This window comes from Echinops telfairi, unplaced genomic scaffold (assembly GCF_000313985.2).
Source record: "Echinops telfairi isolate 266 unplaced genomic scaffold, ASM31398v2 ScPeMD7_7468;HRSCAF=8506_1, whole genome shotgun sequence".
NCBI lineage: Eukaryota > Metazoa > Chordata > Mammalia > Afrosoricida > Tenrecidae > Echinops > Echinops telfairi.
Window position 1 is genome coordinate 8,490,198 of NW_022111370.1, and position 25,386 is coordinate 8,515,583.

General features: G+C 43.5%; 1 protein-coding gene across 2 annotated transcripts in view; it reads right to left on the minus strand.

Annotated features, from left to right (window-relative positions):
* The window catches only part of CPEB2 (cytoplasmic polyadenylation element binding protein 2), a 53,724-nt gene that overhangs the window by 24,152 nt on the left and 4,186 nt on the right, over positions 1-25,386 (minus strand). The window contains exons 2-4 of one of the 2 annotated variants that reach the window (XM_045284380.1): positions 19,351-19,441; positions 8,656-8,706; positions 1,942-1,965 (exon numbers count right to left, since the gene is read on the minus strand). In XM_045284380.1, coding sequence (XP_045140315.1) covers positions 1,942-1,965; positions 8,656-8,706; positions 19,351-19,441 — 166 coding nt within the window. The remainder of the gene's footprint in view (positions 1-1,941; positions 1,966-8,655; positions 8,707-19,350; positions 19,442-25,386) is intronic. The other variant, XM_004707760.2, reaches the window with a different exon arrangement.

The window sequence follows — 25,386 nt, forward strand, 5'->3', positions numbered from 1 at the left end:
CAGAGGAGTGGATAGAAAGACCATGCATGCTACATACCACCAGAAAATCCAGCTATTGTTAGAAGCCCTGTGCCACTAACCAGGCAATGTCTGTTCTGTCCCTCAGGGAGCCACCGTAAACCACGTGGCAGGCCTCCCTCCATTCCCAACGCTGGTGCCCAGGAAAGGGGCTCTCCAAACCGCCCAGGACCAGGACACAGGCTACCAACTGAAAGCAGGGCAAGACCATTTTGTTTTTCATAACCGCTTACATGTCGTCTACCACGATTAAATGGAGAGAAGGGAAGATACACAGCAGCCGCATGTTTAATGTCTTGATCCCAAGAACTCCTTTTATCATATTTATACTGGGTTTAAATTAGACTTTTTCATAAATCACTGAAATTAAAAGATGAAAAGTATGTACACAAGGCTAAAAAAAAAAGGGGAGTGAGAGAGTTCTAGTTAGAAAACCAAAGGACCAACCAAGAGATTCATCAAAGTGCTGGATGATCATGATGTTAAATCCCTCTGATCTGAAACAGAAAACTAGAAAGACCACAAAAGCATATGAAATAGTAATTTCTATAGTCAGTAAGTGGCAAATCATTTTACTTGTTTCCCCCCTATCCCCCAAAGAACACACACTCTTGACTAAAGTTACCAGCAAGGTGATTCCAACTACCAGCTTTATGTCTTTGCCAACACCGACTAACTCATATGATGGGCTGCAACCGCTGACCCTGTGTTCTGCAGTCCAACATTTACCCTGTGGTCAGTACACAAGCACCGAAGGGCACTGTTACTTTGCCCATCTTCCATGGGCTACCGGGCAGGACCTTGGTGTTGTAGCAGTTAAGCATTTGACTGCTAAACAAAGGTTGGGCTTTGAACCCACTAGCCAGCCCATGGGGAAATTATGTGACAGTTTGCTTCTGCGAAGATATACAGCCTTGGAAATCCTGGGGGGCAGCTCTACTGTCCCGAAGGGCTGTTATGAGTCAGAACTGATGCAATGGCTGCGGGTTTGCTTATCTTCCCTAGGTTCAAGGGCGATTTTCACTTGTCAAAGAGAAGCCTTGTCATTCAACACATGTAAACAAAGGATAGTGCCTCTTCCCACCGCAGCATGATGGAAGCAGGGTTATTGCACAGGTAGAGGGAGGATCGTGTAGTTGTGTGAAGTCACTTTTGCTTCCTCTCATCCCATCCACCCTCGCCCTCTCAATGTCTATAAAAGGGAAAGGAGAGGTAAATTTTTAAGCCACAAAGAAGTGACAGATGTTTTCTTGAGGAATCTAGTAACAGTCTGAAATCACACAGTCCCTGATTTTCCCATTAGGGTTCTAAGCAGTCGCCTCGCCCCTCCCCTCCCCCCAGGGGGTGTGTGTAGAGGAGATGGGAGCAGAGTGTACCAGGGTGTGTGGCATGTGAGACAGAGAACAATTACATTCTTATAAGACACTGAGAAATATTCCAAACATGAGCTCTGTAAGTCTGGGCCAACAATAATCTATTTGGTATTCTCCACTGGTCCAAAATGAAAAGTAGCAATCTGTAATTATAAATTACATACCAAAGGTAAGTCCAAAAAAAAGCACAGTTACAGACCGTATGACAATCAGAGCGAACATGGCCCTCAATGCTGTTCTTGGAATGCTATTTCCCGAGTGGGTAAATTGTCAACAGCAACTTTGTTTTTAAAAAGTACAGTAATTAGTTTCAAAACAGTTAAAAATCTGAATACTTTCAAAGTAAAACAGTAAAACCATTAGTACTAACATGTTAACAAAGTTAAAGAGATTTAAGATTCAAATCAGTAACATGTAAGTGCTCAAAATCAATATGTAATTCTGTGAATTTTCAGATTTTGTGTAGTAAATCTGGAAAAATTAATTATACCATTGATCAGTAAAGGCCCAATTAGAAGCAGTTATAGCATAGCAAGCAGAAGTAAATTACCTCGTCTTCGCCCATAACTCCTTGCTGCATGTAAACAAAGGACACATTGTAAGATGTCAGAACCAAGAAAATCAGCCCACAGGTTCAAGTATCTGCGATACGAAAAGCTACGTGGGCATCTGGGAATTACTGCTACTTTGTTCTAAGAGTTACGACAAGAATGTAACTCCACATTTGCAGACTGCCTTACCGTTTACAAAGCAGTTGTATTATATGTAATTCATCATCTGGATTCTGAGATCAATAATACATTTAAAGTGGATTTAATCTCAATTAGGTTTCAAAAAACATCATCCAAAAACTTGCTCATATTATCAGACTAGGAATATGTAAGACTTTACAGTTAAACAGCATTTCAAGTAATTTTACAAGTGAATGGACACAAACTGAATATAATTCCCATTTTTCTACTTCTTGTAGAGTTATATGGCACATATAATCCAACAAACATCTATTCAGATCCTATCTACATATATCAAGCTGTTGCCTGGAAGAAATACTGAAGACTGAGCAGAGTAAGAAGATAGAATATTATTAGCTGATGCTCAAAGCTTCCAAGACAACTTAAATAGGATGCCTGCCCCACTCCGGACCCAAATCAGTCCATTCAAACTTGCTTAGTTGACAAAATGATAAATAATAGAGTACTGCTTTCCACGGGCCTGGTATGCTTCCTAAGTTATCTACTGAGTGTTTTACATCTCTACTTGTGGCAGAAGAGTGATTCAAATACAAATCTTGCTTAGTACCATCTCAGTTAAATATAGAGCACATACTGTAGAAATAATAAAGTACAATGGCATTTCAATTCGTTACTAGCAGTTTACCCATTTCCTTACAAAGGAAAATATACTGCAATCTCCTTATAATATGCCACTGCCAGTTTGATATGATCCAAGAGGTGTTTTGTTTTATTAACTCTTCTCCCCAAAATCTGGGTATAAAAATGAACATTTTACCAAAAGTCATCTATGAAATGAAGATAAACCAAAAAACTGACTATATAAAGGCTCATTTTTAGGTCTGGGAGACAAAAAGAAATGTTATTGATTAATCCTGCATTGATTGTGAGAAAGGGCCAACACATCTACTCCTATTGCCTGCTAAGTTACTGCTAAGACATCAGCCAAATATAAAGCATACCTACAGACACTCCCCTGCAAGCTTGCACCTAAACTAACCGAACTCCATTTAGTGACCGAATCCATGGCAGCAGGTTCTGTGAACCTCAAAGCCTGACAGATTTCTTTCAGAGTTTACCTGGCTTAGGTATAGTTTGGGGTGAGGGTGGGGGTACAAGGAACCATTAATGAGGTGTCTTCTGAACTTAATAGGCCAAAGGGTCTCTAAGAGATGGGAGATCATTTGTGGAAAATCTGGCTGATCAAGGGGAAAGACACAGAAGACAGCCTAAGTTAGTGAGGTGCCTGCTTTCTCAGGGTCGCAGTAGACCTGGAGAAGGTCAAGAAGCTCCCTGAGCATCACAAAGCCCAACTGTCCCAGGGGCTGAGCTTCCTGTTCACCCCCAGGGGGCTGGGGGTGGGCTATCTGTAAACTTCTTTCGGGGAATTTTATCCAAGATGGATAAAGCACCTGAAACGTCTCATCAAGTTTACAACCACATTGTGAACGATAATGAAGTCACAATGGGGCACACAACTCTAGAGCCACCCAGGAAATGCATGACATTATAACCAATTCATGCCCACAGCTGCTATACTCTGGCTGATCCTGCTCAATATTAAAATTAGGTAGTAAAAGGTATACAAACGTTCACAGCAGCTTTCCTCTCTTTCCTAGGCCTGGGCATTATTATTCCGAAACTTAATCCAAGCACCTCATTCCTGAGTAATTTTTTAATCCTCTACAGAGCTCTTCCACTTATTTTTCGGATGGTGCTCAGATCCCAAGGCACTACTCCGTTACCAAAAACAGCCCAGTGCGGAAGCAGCTAGATTATGTGACCCATTTCCTGTGCCCATCATGCCGGCAGTCACAGCCAACAATGGCTCCTGTGCTCACCTTCCCACCTGGGCTTCTAAACTGGGTTAAAATTAGGAGTGCTCTTCACCCCAACTCTGACTTGCAATTTACAAGAAACAAACCCTCTGAGAGCAAACAATGAGGAAGGGACCACGCCCACTGTGGCTGCTTTGTTTTCCTCTCTGCATCCTTTCAGGAAAAACAGTGGGCAACTTTGTTTCCTAGATATTCTGTGTACAACTTTAACTATCAGGCACACATATTTCATAGACTTTAAAAAAAGCACTGATATTATACACAAATAAACAAGAAACGGAATTGGCTCTTTAAGACAACACAGGTTTATAGAGCTAATATGGCAGGTCCAGACAAAGCCTGAAGAGACCCTCCCTCCGCCTGCACTTTCACAACTTGGTTCTGGGGTCCCAGTCCTCACCGTCCAGAGAAAAACAGCTCCGACTATCTATGCCCCTCACTGTCATTTACATACAAAGGAAATGAGGACAATGTCACCTTCACTGTTCCCATGACTCAATAGTGTAGTACGAACTCTGCCTCTAGAAACACCATGCCCTTGTCAAAAATACAGTGTCTTTCCTCCAAACACATCACCCACAGAGCTCTGTGTGGGTAATCAAGGGGAAGGTAATTTCCAACAAACTTGCTAATGCCACCCCTGGACTTCTGCTCTATTCCTTAGGAAAATTATAAGTGCTGAAAATGTTTGCCCTTAAGAGTGGGGGTGGAAGACAGCTTACAATGCCATCGAAACCCAGACAAATACTTGAATGATGTATCCCTCTGTACAGTTCTTTACCACGAGAGATTTCTCCCCAATATTTGCTACTGACAGCTAAAGCAGTAAGATGAATGCACTAGGCATCCGTGCACCAAGATTTCGTTCTAACTTCAGACTGTAGTTAAGTAGCTGGGCTGTTTGTTTATATATGAAAAACGTGTCTTCCCTAAACTACTTCTGGATGTTAAATTTGGACTTGTTTACAATGTGGATTATTAAATAATATCCATCTCCACCACCTTCATTGGCTTCAGGAAGGGAGTCCTTGGAGCACAAGGGTTACAGCTTGGGCTACTTGCTAATTGCAAGGTTTGCCGTTCAAACCCACCAGGCGCTCCAAAGGAGAAAGATGAGGCTTCCTGTTCCTGTACAGATAAGTCTCAGCTGTTCAGAAGTAGGTCTATCAGCAATTACAGTTGTTTGGTATTTTAGAATTAGATCTATACAACTTCGTGAGATAAACAAGCCTGATATGGCACTACTTTTTAAAAAATATGTGAATCCACAGACGCTCCGAGTTAAGGGTTTGCTAGAGGCATTCTGCATTTTCACCTACTCTGGTCAACTTCCTCCTCCTCCTTAGCCCACCCCTGCTCCTACCTCCTAAACGGAAAGCTCAGCCATAATTGCTTAATTAACAGGTGGAGTTAGCGTCTATTTGATGGCAGACAACAAAATGGAAACACAAAACCTTCCAGTAGTTGCCATTCTCAGTGTAACGATGTATGCTACCCTCCTGTGAATGGACTCAGACCCAGATTCATTGTAGCATCACATTTCTATGTTGCCTGGTATGCGTTTTCTACGATACAGTCTCTGATGGTAACAGGCATGGCTTGATGTCACCGAGTACACCACCAAAAGCCACCAGGCAGGCATGTGTGCCACCCTTTGGGATGCACTGCCTGCGCGCCACTTTGCTTTCACCCACCCAAATGTTGCCCCTATGTAAGTAATACCCATCAAATGGTGCGAGCTGAGCTTTCTGCAGGAAGCCTTTGTTGTTGAGTAGGACAGTTTTTGTCTTCTCGTGCCTTTATAGTGTCCAAAGTGTGCGTTTCCCACTCATGAGAGAAGGCTCTTGGCCTTCACTACCACCACCCACCGATCCTGGCACCTTAGTTCATAGTCATTGTCAGTTGTCCTCAATACTTAACATGAACTCCTCCCCTCACAGTTCCCTAGGTGAGACCCGTCCGCTAGCATTAGCATTATTTTAGACACAAAGTGAGATACACTGGGGTTGGGGTGGGGGTGGCGGGCCACAGCTACACAGTTAGAGAATGAGGTGGGTTTAAACCCGGATAACCTAGCTCCAGAGTCTTCACTACTGTTAAACCATTACTCCTGTATTAATCTCTTAATAAATAATAGTTTCCAGAACCCACCACTATTAGCTAGGCTTGTTGCTTTAATAGACAAGGTAACCACTGACCTAATGGTGAGTTTCTGTGAGATACTTTGTATGTGTGTGTGTGGGGGGTGCGTTTCCCTCACCCTCTCTCCAAACCCACTGACATCAAGTTGTTTCTCACACCGACCCTACAGGACAGAGTACAACTGCCCCTTTAGATGTTCGAGAATGTAAATATTTTTTGGAGGACAACTGGTGGCTTTAAACCCACATCCACTTAATGTCAACTCCTGACTCTTACTTCCCCTCTTAGACTACTGATCCCAAACAGTAAATAGGGTTTGCTTGTTTTTTGTATCAATATTGCCTCTTCTCAGTTTAGAGTCCTCCTATCATTACCTTATTTCCTCCTCAAAGGACGTTCGCAGACAAAGTCCACGCTTTCTGAGAGGCTCAGTGCCCTGAGCGTGCCTTGTGGCTCAGCCAGTCTAATGAAAACCAACTACAAGACGCAGCCCTGGGTGGAAATATAAAACACTGCCATGTCAACAGTTTTCGTAATGTTTCCTGTGGCCACAAATATAAAGGTCGTGAAAGCAGTGTGGCTACTAAGTTTTTGTCTACACATAATCCAAGTGCTTTTGTTTAAATTATGGTGATGACATACTTCTGGATCATTGTGGCTCATGACCATTTAGAAATCCAAGTACATCTGTGCACGAGCTAACCTGTCACGGTGGAGTTTATCTGTTGTAGCCATTGATTCTGGCTCACAGCAGCCCTGCAGGGCAGAGGGGAGCTCCTCTCCGCGGGCCGTTTCCCAGCTGCTGCCTTTGGAAGCAGGAGGAACATGGCCATTTCTTTCTATGGAATGGCTGGTGGGTTTGAACCTCTGACATTGGGTTACTGGCTGAGCATCTTCCCACTGTGCTGTGTCAAGACTGTACTGTTAAATCCTTGAAATATGGTTGAAGAAATTTTTTTTCAATTAAATTGCTTACTTAAAAGTTGTAAAAGGTAAATAATACTTGCCACGTCATCTAGTAAGACTTTCGGGTATTTAAGGAAATTAGGATTACTATGAGGGGGGCTTAAAAAAATGTGTGGAGAAATAGAATGAAAAGATCATGGAATTTTTCCCTAGGCTTTTTAACACCCCCTTCATATACAAATAACTTTTGGGCCAGGGCAGTGGTTCAAGTCCACCATCTGCCACACAGGACAAAACTGAGGCTACCTCCTTCTGGAAAACAAGGTCTTGGACGGAAACCCCACCCAAGGTCACTGCGAGTGGCATCGACTTCACAGAAGTAGGCTTGGAAACATAACGTCATTTTATAAATTAAACCCGGAGACTACTAAATATGATAAGCTACTCTCTTTAAGCTTGTTGTCATTGACACAGCTTTTAGTCAGATTCAGCGTTCAATACACAAAAAATGAATGTCTTTTTAATCTTCCACGGCACAACTCCTAGTACTGGTAGCTCTGTGTTTAAAAACGGTGTGAGTACCCTAATTTGCTGGGCTCCTGAACACGGCCTCGGAATGGCCTCTGGTTAGTTACAGCACTTCATCTGGCCTGCCTGTCAGCACCCTGGCACCCGTCCCCAGTGAACCCCACCAAGCTTCAGTGACCACTTGGCTTAAGGCTCAGACTAGGTTGGACTGTCATGGGCAATTCTATACACAGCAGCCTTAACCCCCTGAACTGAGAGGGCTTGCTTCTTCTATGTTTCTCAGTCCTAAAATCCTCTTAGCCCTGACCATCTGAGGTAGCATGAACTCTATTTTCATCTGTCGTACAACCTTTCTTCCCCATCTTCACTACTATCTTCTTTCCAACAAAGGTTTTGTTGAAATGCTGTTCTAAGGGGAGACTGCTTTTTAAGGTAAATACTGTGTCCAACATATTCCTTCCTTGCCCTACTTCCTTCACACCACGCACCCTCAGAATAAAAATACGTTCAGGGATATTTTACTCCCATCCCACTCTCACACGCATGGATGAGTTATGTCTTGGCCTTCTCTGTGGGAGGTCACACTGTGTGTTCAATGCAAAGGGGGTGGTGAAAACCTTCAATGAAAGCTTATTTCATTTTTTTCTAATTCTAGTAAAGCTTCAGAGTCAACCCGTGAAGATGATTACCATCGTTAGAGTCACTAGTCTGTCCTAGTTAATGCGGAAACAAAAAGGCTGTTACCAAGCTGCAAATAGCCCACTGAACCCTCAAAATGCACCACAGACCGTAATCCCCCTTGCCATCTGGAGAAACCGAGTACCTGGGAATGAAGTTACTTGCCAAGGGGCCACTTAGCCCCCCGAGACTTGGCAAGAAGGCCTAGTCAGGAATGGCTAAATTAAATCGCAATGCTACAAATACATACCATAGCCACTTTACATGCACACAATTCGGAACTAGGGTCCACTCAGACCCCTAATTCTTCTTTCTGTGTCCGAGTAGGGTAGTTTTATTTTACATTTACAAAATGACTCATTGTGGGAGTGTTATGGAAGCATGCATTCAGACATCTGTATGGAATCAATTGAACGCATAAAATGTTTTTCCAAAACGTACCATTTAACATCAACAGACTGTCCGTCCCTGGATGTGGGTAGCTCAGTCGACCTTCAAGACAAAACAGGAAAGGGAAGGTTAAAGATCCTGGACTATTTGAAAAAAAAGGGGGGTGGGGAAGGAACTACTGAACATAATGTTTTTCTTGAGAACCAAAAAGCTAATGTTTAACTCAAAGTATCTTATCTAAAAATATCTGAGTGAATGAAACCGAGTTACCCGTAGATCCCATCTCACAAGATCACAGCGTGACTTGTGGCAACACCAACAGAATCAAGCAGATCCCCCTCCCCCTCCGCCTTTTCTTTCTTTTTTTTAAAAAAGTTAGCCACAAATGTAGAAATGCTTTCAGATTTTATCTCTGATGCCAACTGGTTTCATCTTTTTTCAAAGCTGGTAGCGATTTTCTGAGTTCTCCTCCAGAACTACCTTTCCCCCAAAATAAAGCATAAAACTTCAAGGGAGAAATTCATATTCCTACATTAAAGCACCATATCAAATTCCACGTGGTCTGACACAGTTATATATAAATCAGTTTCAGGAAAGTATCTAAAACCGAACATCACAAATGGAGGCTTAATTTGCTCAAAGTCCGCCAATGACTGACAGTGGTAACAATGGCGAGCGCACTATTTCCTTGGAGTTGCTCTTCTTCGCTCTTAAGCTTTGCATCAAAACTAGGACTTTGAACTGGTTCCTTCCAGTTCAGTTATGGCTGTGGGAGTGAAACCAAACCAGACCTGGATTTTAAAAATTGGGGCTGGGTGAACCAGAATGATCCCTGGAATAGAACGATACCAGGAGACACCCAGCAGGCAGGTAACATTTCTCTTAGAAATCAAGGGTAGTGTGCACCTTGCACCGCCGAGTCAAAAGTGGCATGGCCTGCTCAACGATGGCCCTCCACTATGGGTCTCAGTCTCTGCAGCTAACTTTAGGCTAACTAGGCCCCTTCCCGTCACCCATTTCAGATCTTCCCTCCAAAATATTCCCCCTTCCAGTTATTACCCAAATTTCAAAAATCCAGGTCTGCTTCAATTCCACTTTGTCAGCCATAACCAAACTGGCTCAAAGCATTGATCAACGCAGTAGTGATTAAAAAATATCAGCAGCAAAAATGATCAGGCTTTTTTGCCCACTAAAATAAATTTGTCTTCTATAATGCCTTCAACATTTCTGGTAAGACGAGAAAGATACAAGGGAATCCAGGTAAAAAACTACTAAAATCAGATGCTTTTTGATGCTGCATTTTAGCAACTTCCAGTACCAAAGTTTGTTAGCTTCAAATCCACCGTAGGCTTGTTATCTCATAAAGGCTTAGTTTTGGAAAACCTCGGGGCATTTCTGGCTACCCTGTCTTATGGGGGTCGCTATGAGTTGGAATCAACTGGAGGACAGTAAGTTTGGAGTTTCCAGAGCCATCCCTTTTAAAACAGGGCTTCAAACCGCTCAACACTGTTGTGTTAAATGGGCTGCATTGCACAGCAACCAAGGCTCCGATGGCGGTTGATCTCGGGGGAAACAAAGAGCTGTGCTTGCTCAAGATACTGATTGACCTTTGCCACTTTGAAGGGGTGCTGCCCACCCCAACCTTGCAATTAAATGCCCGCCCCCACCACACCCCTCATCTAGCTCCTGAAACTTTAAGGAAGGTGTGTGAAGAGCGATGTTCTTGGCGAGACTCATACAGGCACCAAGTTGTGATGGCCATTACTGAACTCTTCCTACACCAGCTGAGGACCTGCTTTCAATGCCCCCCCTCCCCCAACAGTGATCAACACCACCCGGATGATCCAACATTAGGAAGGTTAAACTTCACCTACTTTTGCCACCTCAGCAAGTGCTCTATCTTAAGGGCCCTCAAGTATCTCATACAAGGGATCCCTGGGTGGTACAAAGGTGAGTGTGCTTGGCTGCTAACCAAAATGCCAGCGGTCTGAGTTCACCTAGAAGCACCTTGGAAGAAAAGGTGGGCAAACTAGTTCCAAAACAATCAGCCATTATAAGTCACATGATGGTGCCGTGAATTATTTGATCTGGCTATTTATTCCAGCATCCCACGAGTAAGGTGTATGTAAGCAAAGCAACCATTTAAGAAGCCTTGTCGGATTTGTGGCATGGCTTTCCTGTATGGGTTTGACAGGGACAGCAACATAAGGATCATTCATAGGAGAATGCATTCATAGAAGAGGAGGTACCTGGGAAAGTGCTTACCCCAGGCAGGCTAGAGACTGCAAGTCGGTTACTACGAAATGGGATGCATATAGCACACTGAAAGAGTTGTTACACAGGCTGTAACTCCCAGCACTACAGGAGACTGGATGGACCAAAGGAAACTTCTGCTGCTCCCCCAATCTTAAAAAGGCAGAAACAAGGCTGTTCTATTCACACCAGCCAGGAGGTACTTCATGATGGGAATTCCCACTGGGGAGCATTTGAAGCAGATACACAATTAATGGAGCAAGATAAGAAATCTATTGTGGGGACTGGTCAATTTAGCCATCCTGCTGGGTATAAGATCTCAGAAACAAGAAGAGGGATCTAACTACCACCAAGAAAGAACAGGTAGTGGAGTCAGCGGTTTTGTGTACCACAAGAGCCCTTTGGGTTGAATCATCTCAAGCTGTGAGACAGAAAGCTGTGACACCAGAGAAGCAGCCAGGTCAAAAGGCAGAGCCCAAGATGCTCAGAACAAGTAAGGCTGAGTGCCTTTTTTGGCATAAGGCTCACTGGAGGGGGCGGGGGTTCCCCAGCACCTAATTGGGGTAGCTAGGTTTGCTGATCCATGGAGCTAGAACTGAGCACCTTCAGGTTGAGACATACAGTGGTGTGGAATACCTTTTGGGCATCTATTGGCAGAACTAAAGGAACTTTGGAAAACTGTCTGAACAGAGCGGAGGCCAAGGGGCTGTGTTGTGTGGCTGAGAGGGCCAGAGAAAGGGAGAGAGACCATGCTTGCCCACGGCAAGGCTTAGAGGAAGCAACCCTGACCAAAGGATGCGATCTTGTCCATTTCTGATGCTGAAGTGTAACTAGCTAATTTCCCTAATTAAACTGCATGAATTGTATGGTCTGAGTTCTGGGTGGCCATTGGAATGAACTTCCAAACCCAGCAGAGTTGTGGAGGGCCCTGCGAGGGATGGATGTTTGGGGTCAGAATTGATAGGAGGAGATCAGAGGGGTAACACTATGTCTGGCTACTCTCTCAAAGGAATCAGCCTTGAGCTGATGTGGAGTTTGATTTTACTTCCCCTCGGGGAAGTTGGAGGTCATATGCTGCCGCTCGACCATCTTACAGGATGAAGCAGTTTTACTCCGATGCATCCGGGGTCACCCTAGTTAGAGGGGGCTCGAAGGTGACTGGAATTCCATACAAGAGAGCTTGCTTATTGGTTTTGACTTAATTATCAAGTTAGAGGGCAGGATCATCTGCTTAACACATGTGTGGGTGGCAGAGATAATCCAATTTTTATTTTAAAATTAATGCATATATATCATATAGCCTTGGTTTTGACTCATAGTGAACCTGTAAGGCACGGTGTGTAACAATCCCATACAGCTTCCACATAGGTAAATATAGAGGCTGACTGCCCCCTTTCTCCTGTAAAGCTCCTGCTGTGTTCCAACTGCCAACCACGAAGCCAGCAGGCTCTCTCCAAATAAGTATATCCACAGACCCATATACACCTATATATGGAGTCCTCCTAGCATAGTGGACTACTCGTTTAGCAGCTAACCACGAGGTCAGCAGCTCTTTCCTTGGCAGAAAGATGGGGCGCTTTGGCATCAAGTCATTGGCAGGGAGTTTGGCTTATACACACACATACCCATTTGCAGCCTCGTTGATTCTAATTCATCGCAATCCTACAGGGCAGAGGAGAACTGCCCCACAGGGTTTCCAAGGTTACAATATTACAGAAGCAGACTGCCTCATTTTTCACCCCTGGAGCAGCTGGTAGGTTCAAAACCGGGCTTTTCCCTTCACAGCTTGAGCACTAAACAAATGTGTCACTAAGGCTCTTCCACGTTATACGTAAAACAAACCCAAACCCCCTGCCATCGTGTTGGTTCCCACTCACAGTGACCTTATACAGTTTCCAAGACAGGTCTCCTTCTCCCACGAAAGAGCTGGTGGGTTTGAACCACCTTCCCTACAGTTAGCAGCCCCAATGCCTAACCGACAAGTCTGCAGAGGCTCCTTTCGCATACACTCAGAAGAGCATCAACAGGAGGAGCAGAGAGAATGAACCAGAAAGCCAAGCTTTCCTACATTAGATTTTAACAGCATGGAGCATCACTTTGAAGTGTATCTTTATCATCAAATTACACCTGTTGCACAGCTTCTGGTTCTCTAGATGACCAAATTCCAAGGAACCAATTAGGACTTAGGAAAATGACTCTTATTTCTGACGAGTTTTCAAAATGAAAAGACCTACAAAACAGGGAACCAGTATCACACTGTGCTGAGAACACAATATGAACAAGATATAGTTAGTGCTTATGGTGTGGTAAGACACACAGACCCAGTTATACAATTTCATCAAAGCCTGCCATATGCAACAAGAGCTATTACATATAATACATAGTTACAGTTGCCACCAAGTTGCCATTATTGGGTCAATTCCAGCTCATGGTGACATGTGCGAAGAGTAGAATTGCCCCACAGGGTTTTCCATGGTGTGACCTTTTGGAAGCAGAACAGCAGGCCTGTTTCGTTAGAACTACCAATCTTTGTGTTTGCTTTATATTTAACCAAGCTTAGGGATTCAGACAGGACTTTAACTGGAAGTCAAACTGATCAAAGACTGAGTTAAGCTGAAAGCCTATTTCCACCTGAAAAACTCAACTTCCAATTGCCATCACATGTTTTATCCTTTAATAGGCTCATTGTGTATCCTGGTACATGGAAACAAGGTGTTTTCACTGTTAATAGTTTTTTGGTATCTCAACTCTCTGAATGGACTCAAAAATGCCAAAGGGGGGAAAAAAAGTAGATCGTTCAAAAGACTGTTACCTGTTTGCAAATACATCTAGGTGCATATATCAAAATATTCCAAACAAATTGGGTGAGTAACACTCACTTTTTGTCAATCCTGAGGGCTGGCCCTCCTTTCTTACAGACCCTATGCTTCTTCAAGCAAGATGTCTTTCTGCACGGACTTGTCCCTCCTCCAGGTCCAAAGGGCAGGAAACGAAATCTTCCAAGGAGCATTTCTGTGGCAGATTTGTTCATTCCTGTGGCAGTCCATGGTATACGCAATAGCCATTGCCAACACCGCCATTTAAAGGCATCCGTGTCAGTCCTCCTGATTCATTGCTCACAGAAGGCAGGCGGAAACAGAAGATCGCATAGCTCGGGTCAGGCCGGCCGCCGTCGTCTCCAAAGGGACATCTCTGCTTCTGAACACTTCAGAGAGCACTTGCAGGGTTCCCCCAAGGCAATCTTCCTAGGGTTTCTTTACTGCAGCTCTCATGAGCATCCTGAATCCAAGAACAATGAAATCCTTCACAACTTCCATTTTTTTCCTCCATTTATCATGGCACTTTTTATTGGTTCAGTTAGAAGAATTTGTTTTCTTTACATTGAGTTGCAGTGTACAGAGAGGGCTGCAGTCTTGAATCTGCACCAGGAAGTGTTTCAAATGCTCCTCGCTTTCCACAAGCAAGGTTTGGTCATCTGCACATCACACGCTACTACTAATAAACCTTCCTCCGGCCCTGCTGCTGTGCTCCTCTTCAGGGTCCGGCTTCCTGGATTATTTGCTGTGCACATAAACTGAATATGGTGAAAGAATACAACCCTGATACACACCTATCCTGATTGTAAGCCATGCAGTCACCCCTTATTCGGGTTGAAAGAGTGCACACACTACTGAATCAGAGTTCTTGGATTGGCTCTATTCCAACCCATTAGTGAGGGAGGTATCGTCCAAAAATGACTGAAAATGTACAGCATTGCACCTGCTTGTTAGCATAACTCAACTAGCATTCCATCAGTTCCTCAACTTTGGTCTTGGCCCGATCTTAATAGCAGTTTGGATTTCTTCCTTCAGTACCATCCGTTCTTGACTGTATGTTCCTTTTAAAACTTGAGTAATTGGTTGAAGACTGACCAAGCCTTTTTGGTTTGGTGTGTACTGCTTCCCATCCTATTCAGTATTTTGCCCACCAATCCATCAGTGTTGCAACTTGAGACTTTTAAGTTCTTTGACCTTGAAAAAGACCAAATGTGTTCTAAATCCAGGTCTTTGCACATTTCATTGGAATATTTTATACCTGTATTCTCAAGCCATACTTTAAAATCTTCGGTTCAGCTATTTTTCTTCATTTCTTACATCTGCTTTAACTACACTGCTCAGAGTCTCTTCTGACATGCACGTTGGTCTTACTTTCCTGTCCTTTTACTTTCTTTACATTGTTGTCTTTGATGCCATTTCACAAGCCATCTGGTCTTTGCTCATTACTGTTCAATGTGTTGAAACTGCTCTAGTAATCTTCTTGAAATCCAAAGGCCCTATAGACTCATGGTCTTATTTTCGGTGCTGTGGACTTATTTTCATTTTCTTCTACTTCAGCCTGAACTTACCTACGAGCAGTTGATGGTTTGCTGCAGGTGGTGCTTGGCCTTGTTTGGGCTGAGGATTCTCAGCTTCCCTATTGTATCTTCCCACAGCTTTAGTTGACTTTATTCCTGTGTATTCCATTAGTGTTCTATGTGTGAAACTTAATTTTGAAATGTTTTCTTAAAGGATACTGGCTCTCTCAGGGACTTGGAAATTCTTCCTGAAACTTCATACGTGCAACTGATGGTCTGTTTTGCAGTTGGCCTCTGGCAATGGTCTGGCAGTGTCTTTTCACGGATGTGCCCTGTTTGATTCCTTTGTATTCCACCTGGCAAGGCCCATGCCTATCTATAGTCACTGCATATGCTGTGGCAGAAGGAGCATTTGTGGTAGCTTACTCTTTGGCCTGGCGAAAGTAGATGGGATCTCCAGCAGCATTTCTATCACCAAGGAGGTACTTTCCAATTACTGATGCTTCTTTATTTTCTAATTTTACATTCCAACCACCGGTAATTCTGAGTGCAACTGGATTGCACATTTAATCAGTCTTGGACTGCAGAAGTTGATAAAAATGATCTATTTCTTCATCGTTGGCATTGGTGGCTGATGTACAACTATGCTAATAATCATATTATATCCAGATGCATATGGGGGTCTTCTACCACTAAATTCACTAACAGTGCTGTAATTCCAACGTAGAGCTTCTAATAATTTTTTTCAACAATGAATGTGACACCGTATCGCTTCAATTTGATATTCCTTGCATAGTAGACCAGCCTATTCCAGGTCACTAGTGCCTAAAATACCAATTTTTATGTGTTCTACCTCATTTTTGACCACATGCAATGATCACAGATTCATACTTCATCCAGTCCATATTCTGATTTTTGAAGAATGTTTGTAGCTGTTTCTTCTCATTTTGACACGCCCTATCAGTAAATGAAGGTTCTGATAGCTTTGGTTCCTTCTTACAATTCTAGGCAACTTCACTTGGAAGAGGACGCTCTTTCCTAGTCACATTGGTGAGTGCCATTCATACCGATGAGTGCCATTCAATCATCTTCGGTGTTGTAACAGACGGTGTTATGCTGGTGTTCACAATGGCTTCACTTTATTATTATTTTTTAAGACAATGAAGGCCAGGTCTTTTTTCCTAGTCTATCTTAAAGTGGATGCTCAGGAGGAACCCATCATGGATAACACGACAGGCATTTGAAAGACTACTGGCACAGCTTCCAGCATCACAGCAACACGCAAGCCACCAGAGTATGTATGACACAAGGACAGGCAAGTGTGGCGTTTCCTCTATCACTGTGAAATTATTAACCTTAATAGTAACCTATTAAGTTTCCAGTTTATGTCATATTCAGGTAACACTGTTTTCACCTAGAACTTATACCACCTAATGGTTAAATGTTGAGCTGCTAACCTCAAGGCCAGCAGTTTGAGACCACCAGGCGTTCAACAGGAGAAAAGACCAGGCTTTCTACTCCCATAAAGAGGTAAGTCTTGGAAACCGACAGAGGAAGTTCTACCCTGTCCTATAGGTGCCGTGAGTTAGGACTGACTCGATGGTAAGCGAGAACGTTTAGTACTTTATTTGTGGCATGTCTCCCTCATCGTCACTCTAGGCAAAGAAGCCCCTTGGCCTCTGCCCTGCTGGAGCAAGCGTTACAAAGTATCCTTAGTGTCGATAAATCCTCAAAGGGCATACCACTCTGCAGTCAGCTTCCTGCCCAAGGGTCCTCAGTTTGACTCCTTTGTCCCTGTGCCAAGGTCTCAAGTGCCGGTCCTCTGTCAATGCCTTTCCTCGCTGGGAAGTGGGAATCTCAGGGCCTAAAAGACTCTTCCTTAATTGCTTTGGGACTCTTTTTGCTTCTGAGATAGGTTCACTTTATACCCAGCAGAATAGCAAAGTTGACCAATTCTTATGTCCAGAGTCCCACTTACCAACTTGCATGCTGCTACCCAGCCATTTGGTGGCAATTACAAAGAAAATGGATAGAAGTCGTTCCAGTGCACTTCAATGTCTCAATGCAACAGCTTCTTTCCTTGTGTGGGCCCTGAGCACTACTCCACAGCACTGCTGATTACCTAACACAACATGTTTATTACATCCTTCCTTCACTGAAGGAGGACGGGCATCACTGCAGCGAAGCACGCAGTTGCTAGTGGAATGGGGGATGTTTCAAATCCACAAGCTGTCCCTTAGGAGATGTGCTCTTAAAAGGGCTCTATCGTCCTAGGAAACCCTATGGGGTGTTCTACTCTCGTCAGAGATGGTTATGAGTAATCAGAATGGCCTCAACCACACCCAGCGGGAACAACCCTTCACCGAGATAGCAGACTCCTGGATGGCCAGGGCACGAAGGTCTTAAACCCCACGTTTGCTCTGCAAGGAGGTACGTTGATAGGTTGCCCAACCAAACAAGGAGCCACTCGCTAAGAAAAGGAGGTGCTGCTCAGGACTCGGAGTCCACCGATGATGAATTCTGGTAAATACAAGTACCAGAATGCAAGTGCTGCCGCCCTACAAGAAGGATGCTTCCAAGGCATTCTGACATGCTCGTTATATATGCACTGAAAGGAGCTTTGCACTTCGAATGATACATTTTGGGATGAATTAGTACTTAGTTAGAAAAGTAAGCAAACAAGCAAGCAAAGACTGAATAACTCCAGGAAAAAGAAAAAGAAAATGGCCAATCACAGTAAAACGCCCTGGTGACACAGGGGTAAGCACCTGGCACTCACCAAAGGTAGTGTTTTGAACCCCACAGGCTGCTCTGGAAAAATAAAGATGTGAACAAACAAACAAACAAAAGACAGAAAGATGTGGTGGTTTGTGTCTGTGAAGAGACCTGAACACCCAGCGGGCAATCAATCCTACAAGGTCACTGAGTCAACATCGACCCTCACCAACAATGGGCTCATAATTTCGTCACCTGTCTCTTTGGTGTGAGAACTAACATACTGCTTTCACATTGACCTGCATGTCATGGTTTTGGTTTTGTTATGCTTTAACTTACACAATTTTTAGGAAGAGCTGGTTTGCCACTTCAACCAGCCAAACCAAACCAATGGGCATCAGTCCATGTTGACTCTTAGGGATCCCATGGGACCGAGGAGAATGGTCCCATCTGGCTTCTAAGGCTATAAATCTTTAAGGAGACAAGACTGCCACATCTTCCTTCCAAGGAGTAGCTGGTGGATTTGAATCATGACCTTGTGGTTAGCAGTCCAGTGCTTCCTTCACCTGCCATGCCACCAAGGCTCCTTCCACTTCGGGAACTCACTGTCACCAAGTTCATGCTGACTATTAGTGACCCCCCACATGTGGGTCTCTGAGACAGTAGCCATCTACTGGAGTGGGATGCCTAGTCTTTCTCTTGGAGCTACTGGTGGTTTAGAACTGCTACTCCTGAGGAGCAGAGGCCAATGAATAAGCACCACGCCACTCTGGCTACTTCCACTTCAGGGAAGCTCCTTTCGAAAGCTTATTTACTTACATCAGTAAGAAGAAAGCTGGGCAAGAGGTGACCCTTGGATAGCTCTAGGTTTGCCTGACTGTGAACAGTGATGGTTTAATATCCCAACAAGTTTTATGATTATTACTACTGTATTTTGCCAAATTCTGGAAAAGTGACTATAATAGACCCTTTTAGATCTAGTTCTCAGCCTTCGGTTTGTTATGGAGTATGGCTCTTTCCCAACATCTAGGAAAACAGTGGAAACAGCGGTGTTCATTTTTCTGTTTAACTTTGCACGAAGCCACAGAGAAAAACGTACATTTCACAAGAACAAAGCATCCTATTAACAAATCTGCAATAAGTCACCGATGCTACTTGTCGTTAGCAGATGCCACCGGGTCTACTCCAATTCACAGAAACCCGTGTGACAAGACAGAACTGCAGGTCCCCAGGCCTTTACCCGCCCAAGGGGCTTACTTTGTGAGTTTCAAGGGTCAACCTTTCAGTGAAGTTGAGCATTTAACTGTCAGTGCCCCAGGGGTCCTTATACTTAGAGCTCCTTTCTTTGTTTTTGTTTTTTTGTATTTAAAAATGTTAAAATAAACAAAGTGGAGGATCATTAAGTTTGCTTGCTTTTTTAAAAAAATCAAGAAAATGTCACCTACCCTTGAGGGGATCATGCTCTGCTCTCATGATATCGATCAGGGAGTTTTCCAGTGAGTGCATGTTCAAGCTGTCGTACATTCTGCTGCGATCCTGAAAAAGAAGAAAAGGGGTGTCTCAATAGCCTCTCAGCGACATTTTCAAAGTCACAATAAAAATGCTACCTAAACCATTTCCCACAACAAGCACAGGATATCTGGTTAACAGTATCAATCAGCCTGCAGCCCGATGTTAACACCAGTAAACGAAGGCTTTCACCAGCTACAATCTCCTGTGCATTGGAGAATACACTCAGTACATTTGTCTTTTTAAAACCTCACATCAAGAATGGTCTAATCTCACGAGTAATAGCAATATAATAACAGTACATTAATTTACAGTGTTCTCATTCTCAAATTACAAAATGTATACACAGAAAGCAACTTTAGTAGATTATCTAACTTGTGTTTCTCCTTTGTCTATGAAGATGGACATTGGCACTTGAAAAATAAGAATTCAGGGGGAAAAGGATTTTAATTCCATATTGCACCATACTTTAAACATCTATCAAACAATTTATGTTGTTTGACTTGGTGTCTGAATAGATTTTCATTATAATGAATGTAGACATCTGATAAATTAAAAAAAAATTAAAAGCATGACATACTAATATCAGAAGATCAACCCCCAGATTATTTATATTCAAATCTCACTCTTAAGGTGCTCACCTATGGTTTCTGGCTTTCTAATCTCTTCTCGTGCTCTCTACCAACTCTCCCCGCAAAAAAAAAAAAATAAAAGGCATTTTCTACTTTGAAGTCAGAACAAAGATGGTGTTTTTTAATGCAATCAGTACTCATTTGCTACATGTTAAAGTTGGACAGTTTGCTTACTACACCAAAGCAGAAAGCAATGTGATTTTTCAGTGATCATGTATTCATCCTGTACGTATATTCTACTCAATGCATACTCGCGATACATGGAACAAATCAGGAAGAGGAACTCCCACAACAACCTGAACTTATCTTTGAGATCACTGTACTGTGGTGGCTTGTGTGTTGCTGTAATGCTGGGTACTATGCCCCCGTATTTAAACACTGGTAGCAGATTTCAGTACAGCTTCCAGACTAAGACACACAAGGAAAAGGGAGGGGGGGGCCTAGCACTCACTTCTGGAAAAAACTGGCTGCTGGACCCCCTATGGATAAGAGAAGGACCTGTTGCCGGAAGATGGGCCCCTTGTGTTGGACAGCTCACTGCCATCAAGGAAGTGACCCCTCTGTGGGTTGGTTTCCGAGGCAGTCACCATTACGGGAGTACAAAGTCTATTCTTTCCCTCGGAGTTGCTGGTGGTTTCAAACTGCCAACCACGAGGATCAGAGACCAACGTGTAACCACTACGCTTGAGTGGGAAGGCACTCAGAATAAGACTCGTCAATCTTAATGAAGTGGATGGAGTCGAGCTTTCAGCACCTTCATTTGCTGAAGGGGCAAAACTCAAAATGAGAAGAAACCGCTGCCAACATCCATCACTCATCAGTATGTGGAACATATGAATTATGATGCTAGCAAACCAGGAAGCCATTGAGTATGAAACAGGGCATATAAAGACCAATATATCCTAGGCATTAGTGAGCTGGCATGGCCTGGTATTAGCCATTTAGAAGTGAAATTAGATGGTCTACAATGCAGGGAGTGAAAAAAATGGAAAAGGAATGCTTCAAAAACAGCAGCTCCATCCTGCAGAACAGAGGTGGAATATCCACACGAAGACCACTTAGCACAGCTATTACTCAGACTTACACACCAGTGATGCCAAAGATGAAAAGACGGGATGACTTTTTTTACTACATCAGAGTCTGAAACTGAACTTGCAATCAAGAAGTACTGATAATTACAAGTGACCGGAATGTGAAGACTGGAAACGAAGAAGATCAGTCGCTAGAAAATATGGCCTTGGTGACAGAAATGATGCCGGACATGGCATAATGGAACTCTGATGCAAGACATAAACCTCAACTCCACATGTGGACTTCACTGGTCAGTATGGACAAGAATCAAAGTGACTTTGTGTCTACAGCAAACCCCACAGAGAAGCTCCCCATCAGTCAGAACAAGCAGTTGACTGTCGAGAGACTACTGTTGCTCATAGACAAGTTCACATTGAAGCTGAAAAAAATTCAAAGAAGTCCACCACATTCTTGAGTAGCTCACACCTGAATTAGAAGTCATCTCACGAACAGATTTGACACAGAGAACACTAATGAGCTGAGGGATGACAAAGCCATCATATGTGAAGAAAGCAAAAGGTCATTAAAAAGACAGATAGGAAAACGGCAAAACAGATGTTAAGAGACTCTGAAACTTGCTCTTGTCTACAGAGAAGCTAAAGAAAGCACAGCATGTGATGAAGTAAAAGGGTTGAACAGAAGACATCACAGGGCAGCTCAGAAAGTGTTATACGTGAGCGTGCAGAGGCCTGAATCAGAAAACCGAAAACGAAGAACATTCTTGGCATTTCTCAAGATGAAGAAATGAAGAAAATATTCAAACCTTGAATGGCAATATTAAAGGGTCCTATGAGCTGAAAATTTAAACGATGCAGTAATCACCCGAAGACAACGGGAAGAATACACAGTCACTGAACCAAAAATAATTTCAGGAGGTAGCATATGATCAAGAACCAATTAAACTGACGGAAGATTTTCAAGCGGCGTTGAAGGAATTAGCAAAAAGTAGGCACCGGGAAATGACAGCATATCAACTGAGCTGTTTCCATAAGCAAATGTGACACTGCTGGCCAACCAAAGAAAGATCTCTATTTACGCCATTCCAAAGAAAAGTGCTCAGGTACCATCATTAAGATCACATGCAAATAAAATTTTGCTCAAAATAATTACACATTTAAATTGAGCTTATACAGAACCTGTACTTAGATCACGAGGCAGCCAGTGGAACAGTACACGAGGAAGCTGTGTGGTAAGTACCAGGAGAAGTCTGTCTTTGGGTTGTATTCTTGCATCATACTGCTCAAGCCATATGCTGAGCAAATCATCCAAAAGTCTGAACGATATGAAGAATGTGGCTGGAGAAAGGCTCACTGACAGCCCACAAAACGCACATGACCAAACCTTGCCTGCTGAAAGCCAAGACAACTTGAAACACTTTCTGACGAAGATCAAAGAATTCACTGGGAATTTCACCTCGTGTAAAGAAAGCGAAAACAACAACAATAACAACAACAAAATCTGACAACTGAACTGAAAAACATCCTCACGACAAGGGGAGAAAGACTTGGGCCTTGTCAAGGATCGCCTTTCATTCTGATCCACAAGCCGTGCCTCTGGAAGCAGAGAGCTGCATTGGGCAAATCTGCTGCCAACGCCCTGTTGGAAGTGTTCCAAGGCAAAGACATCACTTTGAGGATTAAGATGAATCTGCCAGAAACCATGCATGTGTGCATACATTTGTGGGTGACAACCTTCACCAGTTTCTCAACCAAGAACATGCTAAACAAAATCACTGCCAGCGTGTATACCGATTCATAGGGACCCCATAGGGCCGGGTACGACGGCCCCTTGTGGGTTTCCTTTCCGGGTGTAGAAAACCCCATCTTTCTCCTGCGAAGCCACCGATAGTTTCACACTGCTAACCCTGTGGTCAGCAGCCCAATGCGTCAGCTGCTATATGCCACCAGGGATTCCCCCATCCAGAGACCAGACCCAACCAGCCCTTTAGAACCTGAAGAGAAAAGCATAAGATTTCCCAGGAATGTGAGTATGCTCACCCATTTATTTTAAAGTTTAAATTAGGGTTGTTAGATCTTTACCAGCTAAGAGCAAGGGATGGAGGCGGATTCAATGTTTTAGACTCAACAAGTTTCCTCAGCTAATTTTCATAGGCCAATAGCCAGGTCCTTCTTCCTAGTCTTTGTAAAAGTTCTGCTGAAACCTGTCCGCCACTGGTGAGAGCCTGCTGCTGTTTGGCAAACTGGTGGCACAACAACACCAAGGTCATCACAGCCCCACAAACGGGCCGGCAGGTGGTGACACAAAATGAAAATTCCCATTGGTTTAAAAGCGAAAGAGAAATCCTGAGGCGATTTCAAAGTAATTATAAACACAGCAATATTGATTAGCACCAGTAAATAACGGCCGAGCACGGCAATGAAACCAAACTCATTTCTACCCAAAACTGCCAAGAGGTTTTTTCAGAAATAAGAATCGCTCTGTGAGCACAGTTGGCACAGTGGCTGAGCCAACCCCCCCTCAGAGAAAGGCTACGGGCAGTGCAGAACTGCTCGGTAGGAGTCTGAACTGTAAGCCCTCAAATCCTCAAGCTTCCTCATGCCACCACCCTTTAATAGTTCCTCATGTTGGGGTGACCCCCCAACCATAAAATTATTTTCATTGCTACTTCATCACTGTAGTTTTGCTAGTTGTAAATCGGGCTACCCCTGTGAAAGGGTCATTGTACCCCCAAAGGGGTCACGACCCACAGGTTGAGAACCGCTGTCTTAAGGAGTAGGTTGCCTCACCTTTCCCTTGTGGAGGGGCTGGCCCCACCGTCATGAACAATGTATACTTCACCTCTTCTGAGACTTGAGAATGATTTGGGACAGGGTCAACTAAACAGCGTCAGGCCAGATATGACAGAAGCCCACCACACAAGCAGGCAAAAAAGGGGATCAGAAAGAGATGGGTCTGGAGAAAACATGCCATCTGATAGTCAAATTATTTTGTTTTTCTTAAACCCCATCAGTTGCCAGAATCACCCATGAAAGCTTCCCTAAAGCGCTAGAAAGGTTCAAAGACCAAGAAAGGAAACAAACAAAAAATCCAAATCTTGAAGAGGTTGGTCAAAGAGCCCAGAGGATACCTATGCTAAAGAATAATTCATAAGGTCAGCACCTGACTTTTAGAATGAGTGCAACAAAAGGCATTCAAAGGTGGCTTTTCGATAGGTGATTGCTTCTGACTTTGACATATTCAAAACTCTGTTGCATTTCCACAGTATCCACCTTTTTACTTTTGAAAAGGAAACAAGGATTCAAGAAACACAGGGTGGGAGTGGGTGCTATGGAACAAACCCTGTGGGTCTTACATTCAGATACCTAAGCAGGTGTGCATTTGGTGAAGCAGAAAGAGCAGCTTCTGTTCTATTTTTAATGTCTGTGTTGAGTTCTTTCACTTTAAAATAGCGAAGAGCTGTGCTAATATTGTTCCACGTCTTAAGTAAATACTGATTATGCTTTCCCGATCACAGGTTTTGCACCATGTTGAAATAGCAGCAGATTGTGTGCTACGCTGCTGTTACACAATGTAGCCCTTAATCTCACACGTTCTTACATCATTCTCTGGTTGTTTCACGTCGGCCCTTGATTCACCTCATCTGGTCTCTCGGCTTCTCAAAGGCTTCCCCAATCCACTCCACAGCTAATTTAAACACGACCATGCCCAGGGCATTCTTTCTGAACCTCAACAAAGTCACTCTAAAGGTAACAATGTATTTTTTTTAAGGCTAAGCTAAAGCTATTCTATACCCAAAGAAAATGAAAACACATGGATACTTGTGGTGAGAATGTAGCGGACACCAGTAAAGAACAGAAAGTGAGAGGGGAAGTGTAGGAAGAACGTATCCATCGGCTACACTACGTGTACAAGAACCCCCTCTATGGCATTTCATCTCATGTTCAGGTGGATGAGCTGGTGAACGTGAGGCAGGAGTTGGAATCAACTCAATAGCAGCAGGTTGTTTTTGTGTGCTCTTCAACAGTTTGATGCCTCCCAACAGCCAAGAACCAGTGTGAGGAATACTTTTTTAGGTGGAGGACTGGAGTTGATCTACTACAATCTGGTGTCGAATTCTTCTCTACAATGGTTGATCTAGATTGCCTTTTTGGGTGAAATGAATAGACTTCAAGTTACTTTTATAAGGGGGATGGCCTAAGTGATCATTTACCATAATAGCGTGGCTGTTGGAGATTGGAGGGAGGCAGCTTCAGTTAATTCACGGTAGGCAACGTGGACACACTCCCGCACTGCAGGCAGAACTCAGCA